The sequence below is a fragment of the Peromyscus californicus genome, unplaced genomic scaffold, assembly GCF_007827085.1.
Source record: "Peromyscus californicus insignis strain IS unplaced genomic scaffold, ASM782708v3 Scaffold_19__1_contigs__length_69161282, whole genome shotgun sequence".
Taxonomy (NCBI): domain Eukaryota; kingdom Metazoa; phylum Chordata; class Mammalia; order Rodentia; family Cricetidae; genus Peromyscus; species Peromyscus californicus.
This window is the reverse complement of record NW_026294491.1, coordinates 40,832,860-40,859,288: the sequence shown is the minus strand read 5'-3', so window position 1 is coordinate 40,859,288 and position 26,429 is coordinate 40,832,860. Positions and strand designations below refer to the sequence as shown.

The following is a 26,429-nucleotide window of genomic DNA, read 5'->3' as shown; positions in this document are numbered from 1 at the left end:
TTTAAAAGGAAGCTGATTACATCCCCCCAAAAATTATTAACAGTTAAATTTCTCCCAGACTAATCTCCAATAATGCCCACATAAATAACTAACAGGTGAACTTTCCTTTAAAATTCATTTACAAATGCCTGCTTCTCAGAACACTGTATTCTCAATTTCTAAAAATTATTTATGTTTAGCAAGCTGAGTGCCACAGGCTTGCCAACTCTCCCCTAGTAATTAAGAACTGTCCTTAACACTGAAAGTTGAGAACAACGCATCTAAGTCCTGTTGGGTTTTCTCTTTTTGATACAATGCCTTGCAACAGAGCCCAGACTACCCTCAAAGTCATGGCAATCACCCTGCCCAGCCTCTTGACATCTGGGATGACAGACGTAAGTATCGGCTTTAGTAAGAACTCCTGTCAGGTGTGGTAGCAGCGTGCCTGCCTGTAATCTCAGCAGTGGGGAGGCCAGTTTAGGGCTAAACTGTCACCTAGGATTTTTTCGGCATCCTGCCCCACTATTCTTGGAAACAGTCTCATTTTATGTGGTCCAGGCTGGCCTTAAACTTACACCAAACAATCCTCCAGCCTCGGCTTCCCAAATACTAGGATTACAGGTGTGAGCTACATAGACTTTTTTTGGCAGGGGTGTAGTGGGGGTGTAGTGGGGGCTTACAGGTGTACACCACCACACCCAGGCCAGAAATTCTTTCAGTTCTCATACAACTTTCACCAAAAGTTGAGCCCAACCTTTTCTTTATTGCTGTCACTAGCTGAATCAGTTATTCAGAAATATTTGCCAAGATTAACTCAATAAAACTGTAAGGTTAAAAAAGTGGGTCTGCTTTGACAAGTTCTAGAAACACAATGTTGAAAACCATAGGACTTTATGAATGAAATCAAGGAATAACAGCTTGATGTATTATCTAAGTGGCTTTTAAGTAATAAAAATAAATTCTTAAATCATTGTTCATCTCTAAAAAGATGATTTTTAACATCTTAGGAAATTTTCTATTTCCTACAGAATTACTTGAACTGAAACATAAGTAAACTATATCCATGTTTCAGTTCAAGTAATTCTGTAATGATTACTACTCTAATTCACAGGGTAATAGAAATTAAGAGAAAAGCACTCTGTAAAAGCACCGCTCAAAAAAGTGCTCTCAACAACCATTTTCCTATCTCACTCACCAAAGGCACTTTCTGGCTTTTGACAAGATACTAAAAAGGAAATAAAAACTTGTTGGCTACAGGAGGTTGAGGTAACGGGTGCACAGAAAATGACCCAAGGCAAGGGTTTACTCCGTTTCATCACCTTTAACGTCTACGTAAAGGACCCCAAGTTCAAAAGCTGAAAGATCAGACCAACTGCAAAAGCATTCATTATACATTAACCATCTGGGTAGCACACTTGGTTGGGAAGAAGTCCTGCAACAAATGTATTACCAAATTTAAAGCCTTTAGCACCACCATTCTAAAGCTCCGAGGTTGGTTTGCAATTTGTAATCCCAAAATTCCAGGTACCAGAAGACCCTTTTGCCCAATTTATGATTCAAGCCTCATCCCAAAAAACAGTTTGAAAGGCAGTAAGTTTTCTCAAGAATTTTATATCCAAATACAGATAAAGCAGGAGATAAACACAATGCAGTACAATATATATTCAACACCCCAGCAATAATTTTGAAATCAAGAAACCCTCTTTTTACAAAGCCATCTCCTTCCCACTCCAGTTAATTGTTCACAAATACAAAGTACACAGAATATCTGCTTTATATAAACAAAGTCAAAACCAAACATGCAGATATGCCCCATTATGTACTTTATACCATCAAGAAAGCTGTACCACCAAATCTTTTCAATAAGATTCTACCTCTCATAGCTTTTGAGTAAACTGTTAGTATCTTTCTATATTTGTTTTTCTAATGATAGACCCTCTTAGCACAGGAAACACTTATGTGCATGCTCACAGGAGTTTATACAACTTTGGAATTTAAGGAGGATTTCTAACTACCTTTGACTATGTGAAACTGTGATAAAGGAGAGTTACTTTTTAACCCTGAGTGCCACTTGATGCCTCTGACAGAGGAAAAGGACAGAAGGGAGGAAGGAAGCCAGGGAAAAGAGAGAGGGAAGGAAAAGTTAGCAGGACTAGGCACAGTGGCTCAGTAATTCCCACACTCAGGAGGCTGAAGCAGAAGGACCACTGCAGATCTGAGGTTAGCCTGGGCTATAGAGTGGACCCTGTCTCCAAATGTAAAGAGAACTTAGAATGTAACTGTAAGGTGCTTGCCTACCACTGAACAAAGCCCTGGGTTTGAGCCTCAGCACAGCACAGCCAAGCATGGTTGCTCATGTCTGTTACCTTAGCACTCAAGAGGTGGAGGCAGGAGTATCAAAAAGTCTAGGTCATCCTCAGCTATACAGTGAGTTCAAAGCCAGCCTGGGCTACATGAGATCCTGTAACAGAAAAATAAAAAGGAAAAAGAAAAGAGAAGAAAACAAGGTTGATAAAGTGTTTGGGGGCTACTGGAATTACCAGGAGCACAAAACACCTGCAGATGCCACCTAAACATTCTTACAAATGTTCCTTTTCTGCAAGTCTACCAGGAAACTGTTTCACATTTAGCTGCTCTGAAGAAGGTACTGGCTAAAGGACCCTATGTGGCTTTAGCCATGAAGGATACCACATTCTGTGTCTCCAGTGCTCTCCACCAGTCCCAAGGTCTCTCTCACTGTTTAAGCTGCCCCAGGAAAGAAATGCAATGCTGAGGTCTTTCTTGGGCTTAAATTATTTCGATAATTTCTGGTCTACTGCCATAACCTTCAGGTGATGGCCACATAAGCAATATACTTTTGAGTCACAGGAATCAACACAACTTCATGCATAACTTACCCTCTCTGTAGTTTAATTTCCTTCATTTCTGTCCCCTACAGGCTGCTCTTTACAGGTCTGAAGCCAGACAGACCTCATGACAGTCTTAGCTTTGCGTCTTTCAGTTCTTCTGCCTAAATGAATGTCTGTTTCTCCAGCAGACCAGCTATACTAACATCCTCCAAAGTTCCTCTGAGCCAGTTGGTAGAAAGGCTTTCCTGACCTCTCTAGGTGGCCTTTTTCCCTACAATGTCACCACAGGCATTCCTGAATAAAGTAGCAACTACAGTGTATTGGCACTCAAAAGAATACCTGGCTCTTTCTTGGCTTTTGTTTTGAGACAGAGTCCCATGTGAGAATTACTCCACAGCCAGCCCTCAGTACACCCAAATCTTTCTCAGTCCTTGCCTGCACACAGTGGATATTATTGATGTGTGACTGATGGGCTGCTGCTCATGCCCCAGTGGATGCCCCCACACTTATGTACATGGTGGCATATACACCCATGGGCAGCATTAAATGAAGGCAGTGGGACTTTGTAAAACAGCCATTAAGTTGGGAGGGAGATGTGTTTAGGGAGGTCCAGGAAAGTAGGAGGGAGTGTGGGTGAATAGAATCAAGATACATGGTATACATGTATGAAACTTTCAAAATAAAAAAAAGAAAAAGTGCATTTCTATACCCAGTATCATCCCATTCATGGGAAATCTAAGAATGCAGAACACCAAAATTATTTATAAAATTAAATCTGCATCGGGCTTTAGTGTTCTTCAAATTATCTCCAGCTATTACTTTATTTGTCTGGAGGCAGGGTCTATGTAGCCCTGGATGTCCTGGAACTCCGCATTGGGCTTTAGTGTTCTTCAAAGTGTTTGCAGCTATTACTTTATTTGTTTATTTACCTGGAGGCAGGGTCCATGTAGCCCTGGATGTCCTGGAACTCACTATGTAGACTAGCCTGTCTCTACCTCCCAGTGCTGGCATGTAAAGGTGTGTGCCACCACACCCAGATAGTACCCTGAAATAGGGAAACGGAAGCTGAGACAATAGGTGACTTGCTAACACTGAAGTCAGAGCCTTTAGTGTTTTAAAAATCAAATCCTCTGCACCATTCTACCTGTTTCACTAAACAAAAACAGTACAGGAAAGTGAGTGCTAAGAACTATGATGAAATTGACGAGTGCTGCACGTGACTGGGCTATGAGTAAGTGTGGAGCAGAAGCTGTGAGCACTGTGAGAATAACCTTGGTCCAGAACCTTGATGAAAAGTGAAGACTGTCTCTCATCTGAAAGGTGAAATAACTAGAAATTAGTACCAAGTACTAACAAGAGTGCATGTATAGCCATAAACAGGAAAGGATCTGCCCATCAAAGACACAGCAGCATGTGACCTGAGGGAGTCTGCATCCAAGTGGAGGCACACCGTTTGAACAAATCACTTAATGACACATCTGCACAGAGATGAAGGTAGCTAAAGAATGCTTAGTACATACAGGATACACATTCTGTCCTTGCCTTTCTTTCCAGACAGGTAGCTGACAATTAAATCCACTGCAATTAAGATTAAGGTGGTCTAACCACTCACAATACACAGAGCTATTACACAAGAAATATAAACACACACACACACACACACACACACACACACACACACACAATTCTGTGCTAAGAATCTGAATGAGTCTATTTACATATTAAATATATTTTACTTAAGATAATACGGAATGGGCTGCATTCCAAACAGGAAAACTGCCACAAAGAAATAGGGTTTTGTTATTGTTGATTTAATTTTTTTCTTGATACAGGGTTTCACTATGTAGCCTAACTTGGCCTGGAACTAGCCATATAGACCAGGCTGGCCTAAAACTGATAGAGATCTTCTGCCTACGTCTGCCTCCATAATACTGGGAATTAAAGGTATGGGCCACCACACCTAGCTAGCAATGAAATGTTTTTTCAAACAAGACTTGGAATCCTAGCACTTAAGGCAGGAGGACTGTAACAAGTTCTAAGCCAGCCTGGGCTATACAATGAGACCATATATGAACCTCCCCCCGCCACACACACTAAGAACATCAGTGACAACAACACATCCTGTGTCTTAAAGACCAAGGGTAATTTCATTCCATTATTATTCAGGTCAGTGCTGCTTCACTGAACTGAAAGCACAGTAAGGTACTTAACACAGACAGAGAATTAGAAATGCAAAGAGTGTGAATCAGTCATCACAGATAAAAGTGGGAGTTCTGTGTCCCTTCCCAACGAATGCTGTGAAAGCCACTCTTACAGACAATGAAAGAAAACAAAAGGCATGGCATATAGTTCATGGGGTAAGAAAGCACATGAAAAGCTAGCCTTGTAGAAGGACTAACAGAATCGCTAACAGAGCAACACTTGAGGCATTTACAGTTAAAGTAGAATTTTTAAAAGATATCACCAAATATACATTTACTTTCACTTATACCAAAGAGAAGCGTCAAGAATACTAGACACACTGTAATACTCAAAAAAACAAAATCTAAGGTCTTCAAAGTTCTAAGACAAACCTGAGAACTCTGACCTTGAAAAATCCAATAAACCATCTGCAATAGTTCCATCAAAAAAACCAGTAAAGCCCTTAAAACCCAAAGATTGGCTAACTTTAAACATATCAGAGCTATACTATAAATTAATTTTATGATAATAAATTTAACCATTAACAATATATACAGAATGCATCTGTGAAGAATACACAATGGCTCACTCCTGTAATTCCAGTACTTGGGAAAGTGAGGTGAAATTGTCTTAAAGTCAGAGCCAACTTGGACTATAGAGACACTATATCAAAAGACAAAAACAACAACAAATATATATATATATATATATATATATATATATACACATATACACATTTGAATTAAGAAAATGCCATTAAACAAAAGACATTTTTTTAAAAAAAATCAATGAAAGTTCAATAGTCAAGAAGCACTTCTGAGAATGGACTGGCTAAGGGATATTTTTTCTTTTTGAGACAATGTCTCATGTAGTCCATGAGGGCCATTAATTCTATAGCTAAGACTGACCCTGAATTTCTGATTCTCTTGCCCTACATTCTAAGTGCTGGGTTTAAAGACATACTATTACCGATTGATGCAGTACTGGGGTCTGAACCCAGGGCATCCCACACATTGGGCAAGTACTGTTCCTACAGAGCTTATTCTCAGCCCCTGTATTTTTTAAGGATTTTAGGAGAAACTAAATACATTCTTACCACAAATGCTTATGACTATTAAACATACAAATTAAATAACATTTAAAACAAATGAACATCAAAATCTTGGCTAGAAGGACAAAGTGGCTCACACTTCGTAATTCCAGCACTTAGGAACATGAAATAGGATTGTAGGGTGGTTGGGGGGAAAAAAGAGAGAAGGAAGGGAGGTGACGGGAGAGAGATGGGGAGGAAAACTTGAGCAAGCAAGCAAGGCAGAGAGAGGTGGGGAAATGGCTCAATAGATAAAGTGCTTGCCACATAAGTATGAGGACTCAAGTACCTTAGTACCATGTAAAAGGCTGAGCACAGTGGCACGCATCTGGAATATAGAGCATGAGGTGGAGTGGGCAGAGAATTCCTGAACCTCGCTGGTTAACTAGTCTAGCCAACCCTGTGAACTCAGAGTTCAGTAAAAGACCCTGTTTCAAAGAAAGAAAAAGAAGTGAAAATAAGGAAGACATCTGATATCAACCTCTGGCCTCTACATGCTGTAAGAACACACACTCACCACACACACACATATACCATGCACACACATTTCTGCTAAGTATACAATGGCAGAATTAAAAATATCATCAAGAAGATTAAGAGAAAATCAAGACTTCCTTTTGGAAAGAGATTCTGGGTAAAGACAGATCAGTATCAAAAACCCTCACCAAGATCACATGATAAAAGCCCAGCATGGTGTCATACCCCTGAAGTCCCTGTCCCCAGGAGGTGAAAGCTGGAGAATCATGTTTGTGGCAGCTTGAGCAGCTACCAAAAGGCCCTCTCAAGACACAACTGAACTGTGACCACCTCTACATCCTACAGGAAGTGAACATAAACTCCAGTACTAAGATCTCAAGCATTACAAAAGTGCATTATAATAAAGTTAAATAATGACACAGGAGTACAAAAAGGGACTCCACTAACAAGAGAAAACAAATTTAATAAAATACCATTCTCAATCATCCAGGAAACTCCATAGATTTTAATGGTTTATAAAACTTGTTCATAATGAAGAAAAAAAAAGATTTGCATTCAATACAGTAATCAACATTCACTTACTGATAACTTCCTCCTTTAAATTTTAAGTGAAAAGAACTGACTAGTTGTATGTCCACTAAAAACCATACAGAATCAATCTGACCAACCGAATGACATGCATAAGATATATCCACACTAACAATCAGTTATTGGTCTAGCCACCAACATTAAGTACATCAGGGTAAATTTCAAAAACAGGGAAACTAGACAGTGCAAAACTGGGGCAAAATATGCCTCACATTGAAGAAAGAAAAGTTATTTGTTATTGCAATCTTCTACTTCTAAAAAGATCTAACCCATAATATTTCAAGCCTTCAGCAGAATCCCAGTTAAACTATACCTTCAAGAATGATGAATGTGTTGCTAACCTTTATGTTCACCCTTATTAGTATCCAATTCTACAGTGAGCGGGAATTCTGGACTTTGTCTTTTCAACCTCCTTGCTTACAATACCTGAGAGGTATATATCCTGGATGTATATATCAGGCCCTTAAGGACATTATCAATCAGGTCACTTAGGTATAATGCAGTAAAGTAGCCTGAAAGAATATATACTGCCCTCAAAATGGCACTTTGAAGGCTAAGTAAATAAATGCAATTATACTGATAAAGAAGCTGCCAGTTTAAAAAGGGGAAAAAAAACAAAACTAATTATACTGACAAGGAAGCTGCCACAGACTACTATATATGAGTATAGAGTGCCATCAACTTTACTGTCTAAAATGTCCTTGCTTCTTCTATCCCAGTAAACACATCAAGCACATAAAAGTTGTTTTACTATGGCTATGAACAAGGTTAGATGTGAGACAAACGACTCAATCAGAAAATCTAGAACATGCAAAGAAAAAAGAGTTACATTTATGTCTAGAAACAGAGCCAATCACTAAAACCTAAAAAGAACTGTGACATTAATTAAATAGAGATTTATTCTATAACCTTCTGAAATTAGCAACAGTGCTATAAAGAAAACAAATTAGCATTCAGAAGTACATTTAAATAGTGCAATTGTACAGATAATAAAGATAATAAACTAAGTAAATCACTGTACAGAAGTCACATAAATACCACATCAAGGGTTAGGTCTTAAACAGAAGAGTGAAATTTAAAAAGGCACTTTATATAACAATAAATGGAAATAGTATTTCTCTATACATAGTAACTACAAAAAACATATTGTCTTCAAATACATCTTATGTCTAGTCAAGAAATGACATTTTGAAGGAAAAGATCACTAAACACATCTCTTTTGAAAAAACCAAATCATTAAACTTTTAAGTATTTCAAGGTGTCTAAAAAAGCTAGTGATATTCTCACTCAGAAGTCAATCTAACAGGAAATTCTGTTGCAGGTTCTGCACATGGCAGACACAATCTAAATGTTTATCTGGTTAAACCTAAATGCTATATTCTACTGGACTGTCTACTGGGGTTGTCTCACTAGACCAAGTACCAACTTTTACTTTTATAACACCATCATCAACATTCAAGTATGCCAGAGGTTTAAAATTAAAAAAAAAAAAAAAAAAAAAAAAAAAAGATAAGCAGGTGAAGGATGCTGGAATAGTTCTGAGTCAAGTAGCTACAGCTAAGAGTGCTCCCACCCTACCATACTCTGTCCACAAATGACTCAACTGCCAAATACTTCTTAGCTTGTCTGTTTGATCACCAATCTGGTGGTTTCCTGACACTTTTCACTTCCAGGAAAACTGAATTCTCTAGAGTTGCTTGGGCTTACCAATAAGTGGTTCAAGCAACGTTACTTTTACCTCATTAATGAATAATATAAACATCTCAGATGAGGGTAGGGCTGTCCTGAAATTTTAAGAGTGTATAATAATGTGAAAATTATTAAAGTGCTAAATTTTATGTGCTTTTTTGCTTGCTGTCTACTAAAATTTAAAGCAGGGATGGGCACAAATAAATTAGGTAGGAATGCCAAAACAGTTTCAAAGAATACATCGTCAAGCATTATTGATTTTTGTTTCATTTTGAACAACAGGAGTATCTCATAAATCGTATGTGATATATAGCATCTAATTCAGGGCAAGATGGAAAAGAAGGAACAATCTGAAGCAGCCTCAACTAGTCAGAAACGTGCACCTTTCCCCGGTGAAGTCTGAGTGGCTACTCCTTTCTCAGAAGACACTGCACTGCTACCAGTCCGGGCTTAAGCCTACTACCCCTTCGAAGAGCATTTATGAGAAGCTACAAAAGTCTGTTTTTCTGGAGTTCATCCGAGAGACACCTTAGAGAGCCCTGGTACGAACCTAAGGAAGTCAAAGTAAAGTTTTGTTGACCACACAGAAAAATAAGGTAAATATTAACCCTAGATACAATCCGGTTAAATTTGCTAAATGATCATAATAACTAGTTCAGGTTTAGTCTACAAAGACAACAAATAGGACCAATATAGTACACTGAAATTATCTGACAAAGTAACTTCTTCCAAGTTGGGAAATCCGTGCCTTCAATCTATACGGCACAAATGAAAAGAGGCAGCCGGGCCTGGTGGCACATGCCTTTATTTCCAGTACTCTGGAGGCAGAGCCAAGCAGATCTATGGGTCCAAGGCCAGCCTGGTCTACATATCAAGTTCTAGGTCAGCTAGGTCTATGTAGTGAGACCTTGTCTCAAAAACAAGAGGAAGAAATGTAGATTAAGCAGAGTGCTGAATATAGGTATGAATGAAGGAATGAGTTGTCTAATGAATTACAAAAAGGTGAGCGTCACAGAAAATGTCAACCACTAAGATGCAAGAATCATGGTAAGAAACAGAAACCACATAAATTCTTAAGACAGTGCTATATTCCACTAATAGTATACCTAAAACATTTTGATCAAGCAGATTAAAAATTAAGAAAAAGCAGGTGTTTGAACAACCAAGAAGTTACATAATTACATTTTGAGAAAAAATTATTTTTTGGCTGCCAAGTTACATCAGGTGAAGTGTTCAGACCTCCTCAAACTTGACACTTTTTCTACTTTAAAAGTCATGCTGTGAAGAGAAGGACACAGGGGCTGGTATATTATACAGCCATTGCCTTGAGATTAAAGATGACACTGTGGGACACTAACATAACTGAGGTATCTGCTGCCAGCTCCAGAAAGATGGAGATTCATTATTGGGAGCAAAATGTAAATCATCTCTTAGTAACAGTTAGTCCAGTTGGATTACATGACAAATTAACCAAGTTAACCAAGAATATGTCACTGAAGTCTTGATTCCAACCTTTCAAGAATTCAATAAAAAGATATTATCATCTAGATATCCAGAAACAGCTGTGTATCTTGAAAACACCCAGTCACACTTTACATCTCAAGGATTTCTCAACGAAGTCTAGACTAATGACATCCCTCTTTATTTCAAGAGAGAACAGATTGTCAGGCATGTTTGGAATTCTTGCTCTTAAAGAGTTCAGATTTGCATGCCTGGATGATGGGAATAATATTTTGTATTTCCAGGGCCATGATGATGCATTTGTCTATTGTACTGAGAATGTAACGTACTACCAAGCTCAAAAGAATCAACGGTTTTGAAGACAAGTTTAAGAAGGCCATCTCATTGAAAGGCCCACATTAGAGAGACTTTGATGCCTGAGTCTCTGGGTAGTTGATATAAGAGCTTGGTAAGTCATGGACTACTAGGATTGATGGCCAAGGAAGCTATCTCACATGCAGCGTTATGAGTAGTGATGGTGTGGTAGCCATCATAGTCAGGATGAAGATAGTTTAACTTTTCTACAGTGATGTTACAGGTAGGAAAATATTTTTTCCATTTTGAGTCCAAAAGTAGACCTGTGACATTTAATCATCCCAGTTAGAAGTAAACTGGATTTGGCAAAATTTTTAATGAATTCCAGCAGACATATAGCTTCATGGCTAATTCTGAAGTCTCACAGACCTTGATAATAGTATGAACTATGGTGAGCTGATCATCTTAACATAGGGACTGTAACAAATCTACCACTTTTTGATGACCCATCAAGCTGAAGCCCAAAGTTCCAGAAGCATTGATGATCTAAAAATGAAGGTTTTTACACTTTAGTCTTAGTAAACACTGATCTAGTAGCAAATTGTTTCCAGATCCAAAATCTGCTAGTCCTCAGTTTACCAACAAGATTTTCCTGAGGCATGAATCTACATATTTTCCTTTAATTCCAGAAGATTCAGATTCCTGAGTACCTTTCTCTGGACTTATTTTGGAACAAAAATAATGGGCAAACCTCTGTCCAATACTCCTTAGAGCAAAGTCTCCATTTGGCCAATAAAGCTTAAGTCTTTTTAGTATATACTTCATTCCAAAAGTCTAGAACTCAAACATCAGCTGTGATTATTCCAGACATGCACTCATTTTCTGAGATGACCCCCAACCTGGGGAAGAACAGGTAAAATAGTATCTTGGAAGGCTAATCTGCTAAACATCCAGAGTATTAATTTTTATACCCATGTCGCTCTGGAGAGTCTCCCTTTTTTCTGTATCTATAAGGGTGATTCCGGGGTTTGTACCAATCCCCTTTGGAGTACCCTCTGTTGTGATAATGTGCTTTCTGATCATGACTATAAAAGTATCGATGCTGAGTATAGTATTTATTGTGATCTTTATATTCATTTTCTTTAATACTATTGTCTTCTGCAACAATAGCATTCACATCTTGTCCAAAAAGAGATGTACCATCAAAGGGCAAGTGTAAGATCTTCTCCTGGGTTTTCTTAGTGAGAGATGTGAGTCGAAGCCAGGCTTGTCTTCTATAGTCTACTGCCATGGCCATAACTCTGACTACAGAGTCCATTATGTCCCTGGTGGTACAAAGCTGCCAAAGTCCTGCATCCATGCCATCAGATATTATACACCTTGCTTTTCCACGATCAAACTCTGGATCATGAACCAGATCTTCCATGTCTTCCCAGAGTTTACGCTGATACTGAGTCATATAGGCCATATAGCTGGCAGCTCGGGCTGCAATGGAAGCAGCGTGGTAGAACCTACAGCCCATGACTTCCATTTCCTTTGAGGTAGAGTCTAAAGGAGATGTTGTGTTTCCTCTTTTGCTATGTTCTAGTACATCTATAATGGGTCCCTCAGCTGGTGGATTTGGCTGAAAAGGAGATGTGTCCTTGGCCACAGGATATACCCTGTGTCCCATGAAGGAAGAAGGATGGCAATCAGCAGGGTCTTTAAAAACTTCAGTGGTGGCAATTCTCAAAAGTGGATGCAAAGGAGGAACCAAACGTTTTTTAGAGGTCATCCAATCAGGCTTCCCCTCACATGTGTCGGCTTCAGACTGTAATGTCACCCTCTTTATAACACCTCTTTGTTCCATTCTCTTCAAAAGACCCGTGAAACTCGACTGCATGGGGTCAGCTGGCTGCCCTTTGTCATCAGCTGATGGAGACTTGCAGTCAGTCTCTTCTTCAACTGTGGATAAACTGTCCTCCTTAGAGGTGGAGATATCCCAAGGAACAGACGAGTTCTCACTTGGCCTAGAATGATGAAATCTAAAACAACTCCTGGACTGCAGATCACGTATGACTCGGGACATCTCAGCCACTTGTGTCTGGAGATACAGGATGGCATCCTGTCCATTCTGTGAAGCTGAAGACATCGTGATAGGTAAATCTTCTTTGACCTCAGAAAAAGCCAAAGACTCTTGGGGGACCAGAAGTGATGATGAAGGCAGAGTCTGACAATTTTGTGATTTAAGTGTCTCTGTTTCAGAGATATTAATATCTGAATTATTTTGATCATTTTTCTGGTTCTCCAATTGGTTCTCAACAGAAGAGGGTTGAGAAACCATTCTTTGCGGACTGTTGGCACAACTCCCAGAGGAGGAGCTGCTGTCTCCAATGGGAAGAGGAACACTGCAGCTAGAGCACATTTCTGGGCGATGATTCTCAGAGGGTGGCACCTTAGATTCAGGCATTCTCTGGGTTATCCACATGAACAAGAAAACCAAGGAAGAAAAAAAATATGCTTTTAATATGTTAACTTTCAAGTGCAGAGATGCATGTCCAGTAAGTAGAATTCAAATTTTATATTATTATAAATAAGAATGACAGAAACAATCCACTTTAGGTCGGCAAAAGATAACAGAAGCCAAATGCACAGGATTCATTACCCTCTACCCCATAAAAACTATAAACAATGCTGAACATAAAGAAAAAATCATGATTAAAAATAAAATCATTTTGGAGCTGGGAGATGGTTCAGAGTGTAAAGTGCTTGTCACACAAGTATGAGGGCCTGAGTTTAGATCCCAGGTACCCACATAAAAGCAAGGCACACAACTGGACATCTGTAATTCTAGCACTGGGGAGATGGACACAGGCAAATCCCAAATTCATTAGCCAGAGAGCTTAGGCAATCAGTGAGCTCCAGGTTCAATGAGAGCTCCTCAAAAAATAAAGTAAAAATAAGTAAGGTAGAAAGCAACTGAAGAAGACCCCAGATGTTAGCCTCTGGCCTTCACATGCACACATGTGCACCTGCACATACATTTGCACACATCCATACAAACATGCACACACATGAGCCACACAAACCAAACTTTTGATCTGCTGCTTGATCCCAGGCTAAGATAAGATGCTGTGGTAAGGCCACTTGTAATAACAACTAATAAAAGAAAAAATCTGTTCAATATATAAAAGGCAGCAAGTGGAAGATAACGATGGCACAGAAAACTTGAACAAAGTTCTACTGAAATGGAAAAAAAACAAACTTTTAAACCTCCCTCAAGTGGGGCCATTTTAAATCTCCTTAAAACTGTTACTAACTCCCCATGAATAGCCTTCCAGTTGTACATTTCTACTTTACAGTTTGTAGTTTGTAGGAACTTACATATTTGTTACTTCACTTCATCCTCACAACAACCCTGTGAGGTAGGACTTATTCTCATTTGAATTGCAAAAACCAAAATAAAGCAACACAACCAACACTAAGGCTAAGACGAAGTGAGAACATTCTCCAACTGAGCCATTCTGACCACAGATCCAAGTCTCAAGTCCCTATGTCATATAACAAGAAGGTCCTGGCCACCATAAGCAAGCAAGAGCCAGGAATTCTCTAATCCATCAAGAAAAGTTCGTTAACCGAAATTTGGGCTATGTGAGTAACAAATGGAAACCAACACAGCCATGAAGGGCTCCAGGAATCTAACTCTCCGAGTAAGGCATTGCTTTAAAGGTCAACCCTACAATTAGCAAGTCACACGTACCACTTCTAAGAATAGGGGAGAGAAAAAGATAAGGAGAGAAGACTGGAATTGTTCATCAGTTATACGTCTCCACATTCCATTTCCTAAAGGATCTTCACACATACTTTCTCCCAAGATAAATTTTCTGTGGCCACATAGTTCAAAAAGTAAAGAATTCAGTTGTACCAGATGAGAATTATAAGAAAGGGGAGGAGGAAGGGGGTAAGCAAAAAGCTTGTGGTTTTTAATTTCCCTTTTATCAGTCATTAGGCTCCAGCGTTAAGTTTCCTGCAAACTTAAGGAAGAGCTGACAGAAGTAAAAGACTCCTTAAACTACCTCTGCTGGCCCATCCTAAGAGAAATGAGTCTTTTAGAGCACTGATGCTCTTAAACACAGCTATTAGTGCTTTCCTCACTCTTCAGGAAAAAAACTCTTTAACTGACACAAGTGAACGTTTAAATCAAATATAATGTACTTACATCACTATGAGAGGTACTAGGCTCTTCATCATCACTGCTGACCAGATCAATATATTCAAGAACAGGTCTTAATGGTCCTTCCTATAAAAGGAATTGAGAAAATTCATATCATGAACATCATTTAAACCAAACCAGCATTTTAAACAATGTTCTTTGTTGGGACTGGATCTAAGAAGGAAGACATATGAGGAGCAGGAAAAACAATGAACAAAAGTAAACTATTCAGAGTCCTTTTTTAAAAAGTTGACTGAGCTAGGCATGATGGTACATGCCTATAGTGCTAGGCAGTTTAAAACCTAGGCAACCAAAAAAAATAAATAAATAAATAAAAAAAAAATAAAGCCGGGCAGTGGTGGCGCACGTCTTTAATCCCAGCACTCGGGAGGCAGAGGCCGGCGGATCTCTGTGAGTTCGAGGCCAGCCTGGGCTACCAAGTGAGTTCCAGGAAAGGCACAAAGCTACACAGAGAAACCCTGTCTCGAAAAAACCAAAAAAAAAAAAAACCTAGGCAAGAGAACTACAAGTTTTAGACCAGCTGGGCTACTGCACAGCAACTTCCAGACCACCTTTTAAAAATAAAAAAAAGGTACCTAAAAGTTAGAGCCTAAATCCCCAGGGACACAGATACTACGATCCAGGGCATTTCATCTTGGATGAGTATCAACAGTTTATTAAGATATCCAAGTTTATGAACCCCAGAGTATACAGCACAAAACATGGAGCTCTTTGACCAATAACTTAGCTTCATTTCCCTAAACTTAAGAGAATAAAACAGCAAACCTAGATTCTTCTCCAATCTTCTTCCTATTTTTATGTCAAGCTTAAAAACTCAGATCTCTAGCCGGGCGGTGGTGGCGCACGCCTTTAATCCCAGCACTCGGGAGGCAGAGCCGGGCGGATCTCTGTGAGTTCGAGGCCAGCCTGGTCTCCAAAGCGAGTTCCAGGAAAGGCGCAAAGCTACACAGAGAAACCCTGTCTCGAAAAACCAAAAAAAAAAAAAAAAACTCAGATCTCAATTCTATAGGCAAAAAGGAATTAATAAATAACATTATAATAGGAATAACATATTAATATAGGAATACCACAGAAAAATATGAAAACTAGGAAAGCAAGATAATGAGTACAGATACATAATAATGTATAACTAATACTGGTGATGGTAAAAAGAGTGAAGTATACCTAAGAGAATCAGGGTACAATGGACAAAAAATAGATGAGAAAATTCAGATCTTATCCCAAAGAGCCAAAACCAAACAAACAAAAAAGAAAATCAAGAACTCAAAGAAGCTCAATCGACCAGAAGATCACTAATATACTAATGCCAGCATTGAAGATATGCACAAAGGTGCCTGGCCAACAACTGGACATGCAGGCCTGTAATATCAGCTAGGAACATTTGGGAGTGAGGTCTGGGAGTTGCCCCCACCCCTAGAAGACTACTAAACTCTAAACAGAAGTGATTGCAGACCAATGAAAAGTCATCAGTGCTGCACGTGGACAAAAACACCGAGCACCTAGACTACATAGTATACTAACTACGTCGTCTTACTTACTACAGTCTTCCAAACACAGTCAAGAAAGATTTTTTGAAAGAGAAACACTAAATAAAGCAGCAGGCACATAAACAATACAGTAAAAGACAAAGAGAGCAACGTAAATACAAACAACAACAAAAACGTCTAAAATCTAAGGTATGACTAGTATATGCCTATTTTGTCAACTCTGGGGGTTAGCGCAGAAGTTTGGGGCCAGACTAGGCTAGGAAGTGAGAACTTGTCTCAAAATTTTAAAATCTAATACATTGTAATTGGCGGGGGATTATAAGAGAAAAGCACAACCGATGTTAAGAGTTCGTAGACTGAAGAAAGCAGCTTGTTGTAGACCGAAAGTAAGACCATCAAGTTCAAGATTCTCTTCTTCCATTGTTTGCTTTTTTCTTAGGTTTTAATAAACTATAAATTACCATCCTTCTGGATAGTGATCCAGACATCAAGATAAAACCAGTGAGCAAAACTATAAAACCATGAAATGTAATAAAGGAACTGGAATTTTTGCTCAAGCTGTTAAAATGAACATTTGTTCAAGAGGGAAAAAAGAAAAAAATAGCACAAATCACATGGTCAACAGAGCTGTATCATCTACATTAAGACTACAGCCTACCCTTAATACTGATATTGTCCAATCATTCGGTCATATGTTCTACTTCAAGAAGAAAGTAGGAAGATGAAAATACATATGCTTTTACCATTCATATTATAGTTTGGATTCTTCAAGCAATATTATCTAGGAACTTGTTAAACTGTATTATTATATTCTACTTTCTGGCTTATTTGTTTCTGACACAAGGTCTATGTAGCCTGGGCTGGCCTGGAACTTTTTTATGCAGCCCATTCTGGCCTCAAATTCAGTCCCCCTCAGCCTCCCAAGAGAAGTTGGTCTTGGCACACACCTATAATCCCAGCAAGAAGAGGCAGGATAGTTAGTTCTAGGCTAGCCAGGCAATTGCAGGCCAGCTGGACACAACAGAATCATCTCAAGAAAACAAAAATGAGCTGGGCATGTGCAGCACAGGCCCGTAATACAGGACAACTGCTACAAGTTCAAGGCCAGAATTAAAATGTAGTTTGCAAGCAACTGGTAGTGCAACCTGGTAGTGGAGAGTTTAACATGCACAAGGCCCTGAGGTTCAACCCCCAGCATTAGGGGAAATAAAAAGACTTAAGTCAGGTGTGGTAGCATACATCTAAAATCCCAGCATTCAGGAGGCAGAGGCAAGAGGGTTATTAAGTTCCCAAGACCAACCCAGGCAAAATGTTGGCTCAAATACAAAAAAATTTAACAATTCTTAAAATGTAGCTAAAGATACACAGGACGGCCAAAAACAAGAAGAGATAGATAAAGCAAGACTATCAGAACTTGACTACTAAATCATTCCATGAGATGCAAGTGTTGTTAAACTAGAAAAGATAATTTCATATGATTTACAGTAATTAAGACAAAATAATGAAAAACAACCAGGACAAAAGAAAACAAAACGGGAGAAGTTTACTCATGCAACAACTAATCACTCATGTACAAGGGACAGAATGAGACAAGAATGTGATGATTAGTTTTGGCTTTTACTTGACAGGACTGCGAAGACCCACCCCTACTCTGAGCAGACCACCCATGGCTGGTAAAAGGGAGCAGAATTTCTGCCTCCTGCCTGCAGACACATGACCAACTGTTTCCATATTCCTGTCACCATGTTTTCCTCTCTACTGTGGACTGTGGGCCAAAATAAACCCTTCACTGCCTAAGGTATGTGTCAAGTATTTGATCACAGCAATGAGAAAAGTAATTAATACAGAAGACATTAGAGACTGAAAGGAAAATTATAAGCATGCCAAAGAAAAATACTTACATATAAAGTAGGGTACACTTTTAACTAATTTTCACTGCAGATACAGAATAACTAGCAGTAATCCTCCTGCCTCAGCCTCTTGAGTGCTGTGATTACAGGTGTGTACCATAACACTCTGGTTTGGTTTTGTCTTGAGATAGGTAGGATCTCACTCTCTACAGTGCCCAGGCTGACCAGGAATTACTTGTGTGTTGTTTATATCAATTGCTACCCTCAATCTCCTCAGTGCTTGGATTTCAGGCACTCACCAAGACCAACTTCCCATATTTTATCTTTACTTAAAACTGTCCGCCATACTGAATTTGAGGAATCAAAGCATTTAGTACTCCACTTATTCTTACTCCTAATCAATAAAATTTATTGAGTCCCTTACTAGGCTTGTGCTAAGCTTTCTAAATTATACCATCCAATTTCCATAACTGCTTTACAGAGATTCTAATTATTGAAATCACCCTATCATACAGATAATAAAACTGAGTGACATACACACAATTGGTGGTGCTTTAAAGTATAAATCAAATTTTAAAAAATTACTGCTTATTACCTAAGTTTCCAAGTTAACATGTTCTTTCATTCAGTAAAAAACAAAACATAAAAAACACTACTGCCTGTATATTTATAATGTTGCCCAAATCAAATAAATTACTAATTCCCCAGGAAGTAATGTTCATAATACAAATATGAAGAAAAAGATTATCTCCTACAATATTTATAATGACTACTTGTGCCTGTATTAAGTACAAATGCATGTGGTCCTTCAATTATAAGGTATTTTTTCTGAACTTATACCACCAATTAATAAATCAGTCTTATCTCCTCTTGTACCAATAACAAAATAAAAGATTCAACTCAAAAATGCCACTATAATTTGGCAGCAGAGGCTCATGCAGAATATATTAGAAACATAGAAGGATATTCTAAGTTTTAAAATATACTGCAATAAACTATTTGCATTCCTGTAATACTAATTCTCAAAATGAAAACCACCAAGTTTTCTACTTAGAAAGAGATGTTAATACATTAAAATATCATCCACAGCCGTTTTACTTCAAAGAAAGAAAAGTTAGGGTTGTACCTTACTTCTGCAGTCCTGCCTAGTTCAAAACTTTCAAATGGTTTCCAACTGCCTACGTTTTGGTTCAAATGTAGTCCCTCACTCAAGATCTGTGTCATATGACCCTTCTTTCTCTCTCCCACCTTAAAAACTAAAGAAAATTTTTAAAAAATCTTCAAAATTACACATAATGCTGTTCTTTCATTTTCATGCCTTTCCTTTTTCTATTCAAAAATGCCATTTTAAATATTCAAATATCTGGGACATAGCACTCAACTATCAAGTAGAAGGTCCTAAAGTCAGTCTCTGCTACCACACACACACACACACACACACAAAATCAGTATGAATAACCAACCACTATTTATAGCAAACTAATAAACTATAAAGTCTTATGCCTTTCCTGTACGTGTACGTTGTCTGTGTATGTGTATGGTATGTGTGTGCATGTGTGAATACAGACACATGTGTCACTACAAGCATGCACATGTCAGAGGACACCTTCCAGGAGTTCTCATCTTCCACTTTACTGAGGCAGGTCCCTGTTTTCTGCAGCTGTACAGGTTCCTCCACTCTTGTTGGCTGTGAACTTGGGATTACAGATGTTCGCTTGCCATTACATACATACATACATTTACTTATTTATTATTTTTTAATGGGAGTTTCAAGGATAGAATTCAGGTCAAGTGCTTTTACTCACTAAGCCATTTCCCTGGACTCCTTGTGTCTTTTTTTTTTTTTTTTTTTTTAACATTCTGTGATTTTTATAGAAGCATTTTTCTATTGGGACCATTTTTTTCTTTCTCATTGCTGCACTAAAACACTGACAGTCAAGGATCGGATATATTTCAATCAAATATATAGGTCTAACATTCAGAATGCACAACTTCGCACATTCTAAGCTTCAATACTGTTTTGCTTAATGAGTGATTTATAGATATTCTAAGAAACTTGGTCAAAAGATGCTTTTGGCCAACTGGAAAGATGGCTCAGTGGTTACATTCTCACTGCTCTTCCAGGGGACCCAAGTTCAGTTCCCAGGAACCATGTTGATGACACAATACCACCTGTAACTCCAGTTCCAGGAGCACAAACACACTTTTTCTGGTCTCTGCACCTACACACATGGCGAACAGCTACTTACATTTTTACACACACACACACACACACACAGAGTTAAATATATTATTTTTTAATGATGCTTTCTGTATGCATTCTTTCTACTTCAGCAAGAAATATTAATATTCAATCTGGGTGCTCAGGTTCTTTATGAAATTATGTCTTCAAGTTCTGAATCTCGGATTGGAGAGACTCAGAGGTTAAGAGCACTGGCTGCTCTTCCAGAGGTCCTGAGTTCAATTCCCAGCAACCACATGGTGGCTCACAACCATCTGTAATGAGATTTGGTGCCCTCTTCTGGCCCTGTATACATAATAAATAAATCTTAAAACAAAAATTTCTGAACCTCTTGTCTTGTTATGAAGATTAAGATAGGTTCCCAGCAGTTTGTATGCCTTTATATCTAAAGTGGTACTGTGAACAATCCTGTTAACAGTTACTTAGCTCAAATTTTTTTTGGAAGGAAATAATTACAATAAAAGATGTCCTATTTCAAAAGAAAACATGAAGGTAAAGATTGAATAAAGGGCCACATTGCTAAACAGAAAATGCACGTAACTAACAGGCGGAAACAGAAAGTTCTACCAGTGTTAGTCTGTTCCCAGACTTAGGCACCGTCCTGATCTGCATTCCTGCTGCTGTGATCAACACATAAACCAAATCAACTTGGGGAGGAAAGGGTTTGGTTCACCCTGTACTTCCAGGTCACAGCCCAGCTGAGGGAAGTCAGGCAGGAACCTCAAAGCAGGAACTGAGAAGGAATGCTCTTACTGACCCTTGCTCAAGAGCTCGCTCTTTCTCTCTTTTTCTTTCTCTCTCTCTCTCTCTCTCTCTCTCTCTTTCTCTCTTTCTCTCTCTCTCTCTCTCTCTCTCTCTCTCTCTCTCTCTCTCTCTGGCTCATGTACAGTTAAGCCTTTTTTATCCTGCAAATAACCACCTGCCTAGAGACATAATACTCAGAGTAGGCTGGGCCTTCCTACATCAATCCACCATCAAGAGAATGCCCCCACAGACATGCCCACAGGCCAGTCCAATCTAGGCAAATCCCCAATTGAGGCTCCTTCTTCCTACATGACTAATTGAGGTCAAGTAGACAATAAAAACTTACTGTACAAGCACCACTTATAAAAATACATTGCATTGAGACAACTGGAGAGATGGCTCAGCCCATAAGAGCACTTGTTACTCTTGCAGAGGACCCAGACTGCATTCCTAGCAACCACGTGGTGGTTCACATCTGGGTCCCAGCAACCACAGTGTGGCTCACAACCATCCATAACTCTAGTTCTTGGGATCAGAGGTCCTCTTCTGATCTCTGTGAGCACCAGGCATGCAAATGGTGCTACACATATATACAGGCAAAGCAGTCACACACATAAACACAACTTTTTAAAATTTGCTAAATTTATTACCTTTGCAAATATCAAACAAGGGCACCGATGAACTATGTACTTCCCTGAATATTTCAACCAAAGTTAAACGAATGGATTCATTTTTGCATGTCTGTATCTGTATTACTCCTTTCAGCATGCTGTGTGTGGCTAGTCTACATCCAGGAGACACAGAAAAGTCTCCTGTCCGATGGTAGCTTACTCCTGTGCAACTGTGTCACACATAAATGTGTAACATAATTTTGTTTCAAATTACAAGCTAATAATCAGAACCAAGTAAATCAAGACGTTACATTATAACGTAGTTTGTATGAAAAACTCAGACAGAAACCTGGTGTCCATCTTTACTAGATAAGAACTACCAGAGAAATAGAATTATGTTACAAAGAACACAAGATTCTGTTTCTGAACACTTCTGTCCTGTTTGAAGCAGTGTTGTTTTTTGCACACAGCAGGTCTAAAACCTCCTAAGCAGCAGCTCAGACTGCCTTCCAATCCAGGATCCTTCTACTATGACCTCCCGAGTGCTAGGATTTTAAATGTATCTTAAAACAACATGAAGCTATCACTAATCATCATTTAAGTGGTAGCACCTACAGGCATAGGTAAAGGTTTATACATTATACATTCTTTATTCTTAATGCAAAGATAGAAGTACCTTTGTACATTTAAAATAAAATTTAAGTATTACTTTAAAATTCAATCAATAAACACCTGAATTAGCTAGTTACAAGTTATAATGGTATATTATTTCACAAGATATAAGACAAAAACAATTTACCTTTTTTTAGGGGGGGAGGGGATTTCAAGACAGGGTTTCTCTATGTAACAGATCTGGCTATCCTGGAACTGACTTTGTAGACTAAGTTGGCCTTGAACTCAAGAGATCCACCTGCTCCTGCCTCCTTGAGGAGGGGGCGTGTTAAAGCGTGGGCCACAATGCCCGACTTTTGAACTTTACTCTTTACATATTCTATCAATTTCTCAGAAGGCCATATTTTATAATGAAGAGTTACTCCTTTTACTCTTGCATGAAACATCATGGTAAATTTTCCATTCACAAATACATCGTGATTCAGAAAGAATCTGAAATATTTGTCCTAAGGAGTTATAAAAACCTTTATCAAACACATACATGTTGGAGGGGTAGTATTAATTACCCTTTATTAATTACTTAATTCTGCTTTCTCCAAAACACTTCAGTCTGCTAGAAGAAAGGAACAAGACACAAAGTATCCCCAAGACCTCACTCCAGATCCTCAAAGTTCAAAGTGCAAAGGATGGAGAGCAAAGTGTAATGGAAAAACTAAGAAAACAGTTTTATGAGGACTCCCCTCACAAGAGCCCATTAAAACACCATACACAATGGAATGCCACACTGTCTTAATGCTGGGTAGGATAAACTTTAATAATCACTATTTTATAGTTAGCCAAAGCTTCCATATACGTATTGGATGAACAATAAAGAACTATACAGCTTTTATAACAAATTGTAGCCAACTACAGCATTTCAGGAGAGCTGTAAGGAGCAGAGATGTCCTCTGGCTGGCTAATACTTGAAGAAGAGCCAACATACAAACTTAACCACTACAGGTGACCATCACCCACAGCGCTTGTCTCCCCTTAATCATCACTTTATGAAGTGTTGAGAGATCCAAATGTCCCCAGCTGTATTCCAAAATGACAATACCTAGGCTCCACCCTGAATTCCTGATTCAACAGATCTGGAGTGGGCCCAAGAATCTGCCTGCTCACACTTAATGCTGGAAAACTAACTGTCCCCAGAGGAATAAACCTAGAAACACAGAGCAATGTTCCAGGTGATGCAGGACTCCTCATTGTGACCAACAATTATATGTAACAAGATGACCTCAGAAGTTAGGGATGTCCTCAGGCTATCTTAGAAGCTACACACACTAAAATGCTATGCTCTTTACAGCCCTTTCCTACCTCCTCGAAAATTAACTAGTCCTGTGTGGCTACATTTGGAAGGCATTCTTGCCTCATTTCAAAACAAAACAAAAAAAAAAAAAGCAGTCTTAAGAGACCAGAATGTAGCTGGGCGGTGGTGGCGGCGAATGCCTTTAATCCCAGCACTGGGGAAGCAGAGTCAGGCGGATCTCTGTGAGTTGGAGGCCAGCCTGGTCTACTGAGCGAGATCCAGGACAGGCACCAAAACTACACGGAGAAACTCTGTCTCGAAAAATCAAAAAAAAAAAAAAAAAGAGAGAGAGAGAGAGAGAGAGACCAGAATGTTGTCCCAAGTACAAAATGTACAGACTTCAGGAAAGATCTGGGAGGTGCAATGACGTGCATAACAATTCTTTAAGCCACCCATTCTGTGATGCCTACTGTAATTGTTCCGGTATCCCTTCAGGTGAACATCCAGGTAGCTCTTTAGGTAAATGTCCTGTGCACCATTGTGTGGCAGCTATTCGACATTCATGACTATCTGCTGGGTGATGAAGCATTTGGTGGTTTCACCACACAATGGCTTACCTACTCTTCCACTCCAGAAAACCGAGATTGTCAGTCTCTACTTACACTAACAAACTGAATGTCATCCTCATTCTCATCCGGCGTCGTCGACTCAGATGCCTCAGGCCCAGCTGGTGGGACAGATTCTATTATCTATAAACAAAAGCCAAAACACGCTTATCTATTCAGCCACACACACTGGTAGGAAGAAAAAATTTTTTTTTCTTTCCCAAAAGGAACGAGTTAAGACAAAAGCCCCCTGGGGGAACAGCAGGATCACGCACAAACCCGGCCCACAGAACTGCATGGAGGCGGGTTTTTTTGCCAAGGCGTCTTGGAGCTGCAGGGAGACCTAGTCTCCCCGGCGAGTTGCCACAATTCCCCTCCCCGCCTTCTCCAGGGGCAGGGATGCAGGCTCTCCACCTCCGGGATCAGGCTGTAAATAAAGCAAGGACAGCCTGCCTCGAGTCGTCGCTCAACCCCTGGGGACCGCGGCGGCCACAGCCAGGGCGGCCCGGGGCTGGGGGCGGCCCGGACAGCCATTGTTGAGGGCTCCACGCAGACGTGCACCAGGCCCGGAGGCCCGGCCATCGCCCCGGGCCGCGGCCCAGCTGGAGGCCCTCGGCCTAGAAGACAAACCCTTCGGGGTCGGGCTCGGCCGAGCCAAGGCCCGGGCCGCCACCACTCACCTCCGGCCCTGGGTCTCCCATGTCTCCCCACGGCCTGTCAGCACCACGCTCCCGCCGCTGCTGCTGTTCCCGACGCCGCCGCCACGACTTCCCTCTCGCCCTGCGCCGCGCGACCCACCCTGCGTGAGCGCCCACGCTAGATGACGCCTCAGGCCGCGGGGACGCTGAGCCGCTAGACCCCAAGCGCGGCCTCGCTACCGCTAGCTTCCAACGCCGCTTTGTACGCTCCCCCACGCCCCACAGCCCCCCCCCGCCTTCCTCCCGCCCCGCGAGGGATCCTGGGAGTTGTAGTTCCCACCGGCCTCGAGGCCGCCGACCGCGTGGCAGGGAAAGCGGGCGAGGACCCGGAGCCTGCCGCTCACCTGCAGCTCGGGAAGATGGGGGAGGAGGTGGCGAGGGTCTTGATAGAGTTTTGAGTCCACGCAAAACCTCGTCCCGCTGCTGCCTTGCACTGGGGAGACACTGGCAGGGAAAGATCTCCCCTGGCAACAAACGGGGCGGATGGAAAAATGGAGGACTTTTTTCCCTTTTACATCTTGGCGAGGGTGGCCGATGCAAGAGCTTCTAGTCTATGGCGTTTCTGAGAGGTCGTTAATTTTTGCAGTTGTCTCCCAAAGTGGCCTCCTTGTTGTTCACAGTCTCCAGACGGCCCATGATTCCTGTAAACTAAAAGAAGCATTACTGCCTAGGTCCCATGGGGCTGCCCGTGGTCTTTCATCTTTCTCGCCTGCTCTTTTCAGGCTAGGCTGAGTTGGTTGATTAATTACTTGGAAAGTGGGACACAGAGGTGCGGGCAAAAGGGGACCAGTGGAAAACAGACCTGGTCGTGTCAGTTAACCTGTTCAGACCTTTAGTGAAATGGCCATAACTGCTAGGAAAGCAAAGCTCAGTGGTCTTTGTTTCGGGCCAGAAGGATGGTGACCGGAAATAATTTGTTGCCTTTTTTCTCATTCTTTTCCTTTTTTGGATGGAGGAGTGGGATGGATAGGTTTAGGTGAAGTCCAAGATGTGAACACTTAACTAGTCGCCTTTCTCACGTCTAAATAGCTCCCAGTGCTAGCAAGTACTGAATCTCACTGAAGGACCAGAGAGAGGAGCAAAGCTTGGATCCAGGGTTCAGTAGGAAAGTAATGGCCGCCAAAGCCCGAATACCTTCGTCACGAAATCCTAGAGCAGTGGTATTATAATGTAGCTTTTGAAGATATTCTCAGGCTCTATAAAATAAAACAGAACTTCTAAAAGTAACACTTGACTCCTGCATCAGTCAAAACAACTATGGTATTTAATAGTTTTTTTTAAATAATGACTTGGAACAAAAGCCTTTTTAAAAAATCGTATCTTTTTGAAAAGAATTTAAGAACGAAAATTATGTCCGTGGCACCTAACATCGTTCGTTTGTATACAAAAATACCATCTCACAGAGATATGCGTAATTAATAGTTTGTTTCCTGTATTACCTGTATTACAAAGTGCTCTGTAACTTCTTTTG

General features: G+C 40.1%; 1 protein-coding gene across 7 annotated transcripts in view; it reads right to left on the bottom strand.

The window, feature by feature from the left end:
- Positions 1-25,158, bottom strand: part of Znf451 (zinc finger protein 451) — a 61,454-nt gene extending 36,296 nt beyond the window's left edge. For 6 of the 7 annotated variants that reach the window (XR_008219923.1, XM_052745221.1, XM_052745222.1 and 3 more), the window contains exons 1-3: positions 24,941-25,158; positions 24,318-24,404; positions 14,807-14,887 (exon numbers count right to left, since the gene is read on the bottom strand). Coding sequence is in view for 6 of the 7 variants with exons in the window: in XM_052745221.1 (XP_052601181.1) it covers positions 14,807-14,887; positions 24,318-24,404; positions 24,941-24,961 (189 nt within the window). In the remaining variant the exon portion in view is untranslated. Of the gene's footprint in view, positions 1-1,570; positions 13,061-14,806; positions 14,888-24,317; positions 24,405-24,940 lie in introns of those variants that run through there. The other variant, XM_052745225.1, reaches the window with a different exon arrangement.
- Positions 25,159-26,429: the final 1,271 nt, after the last annotated feature.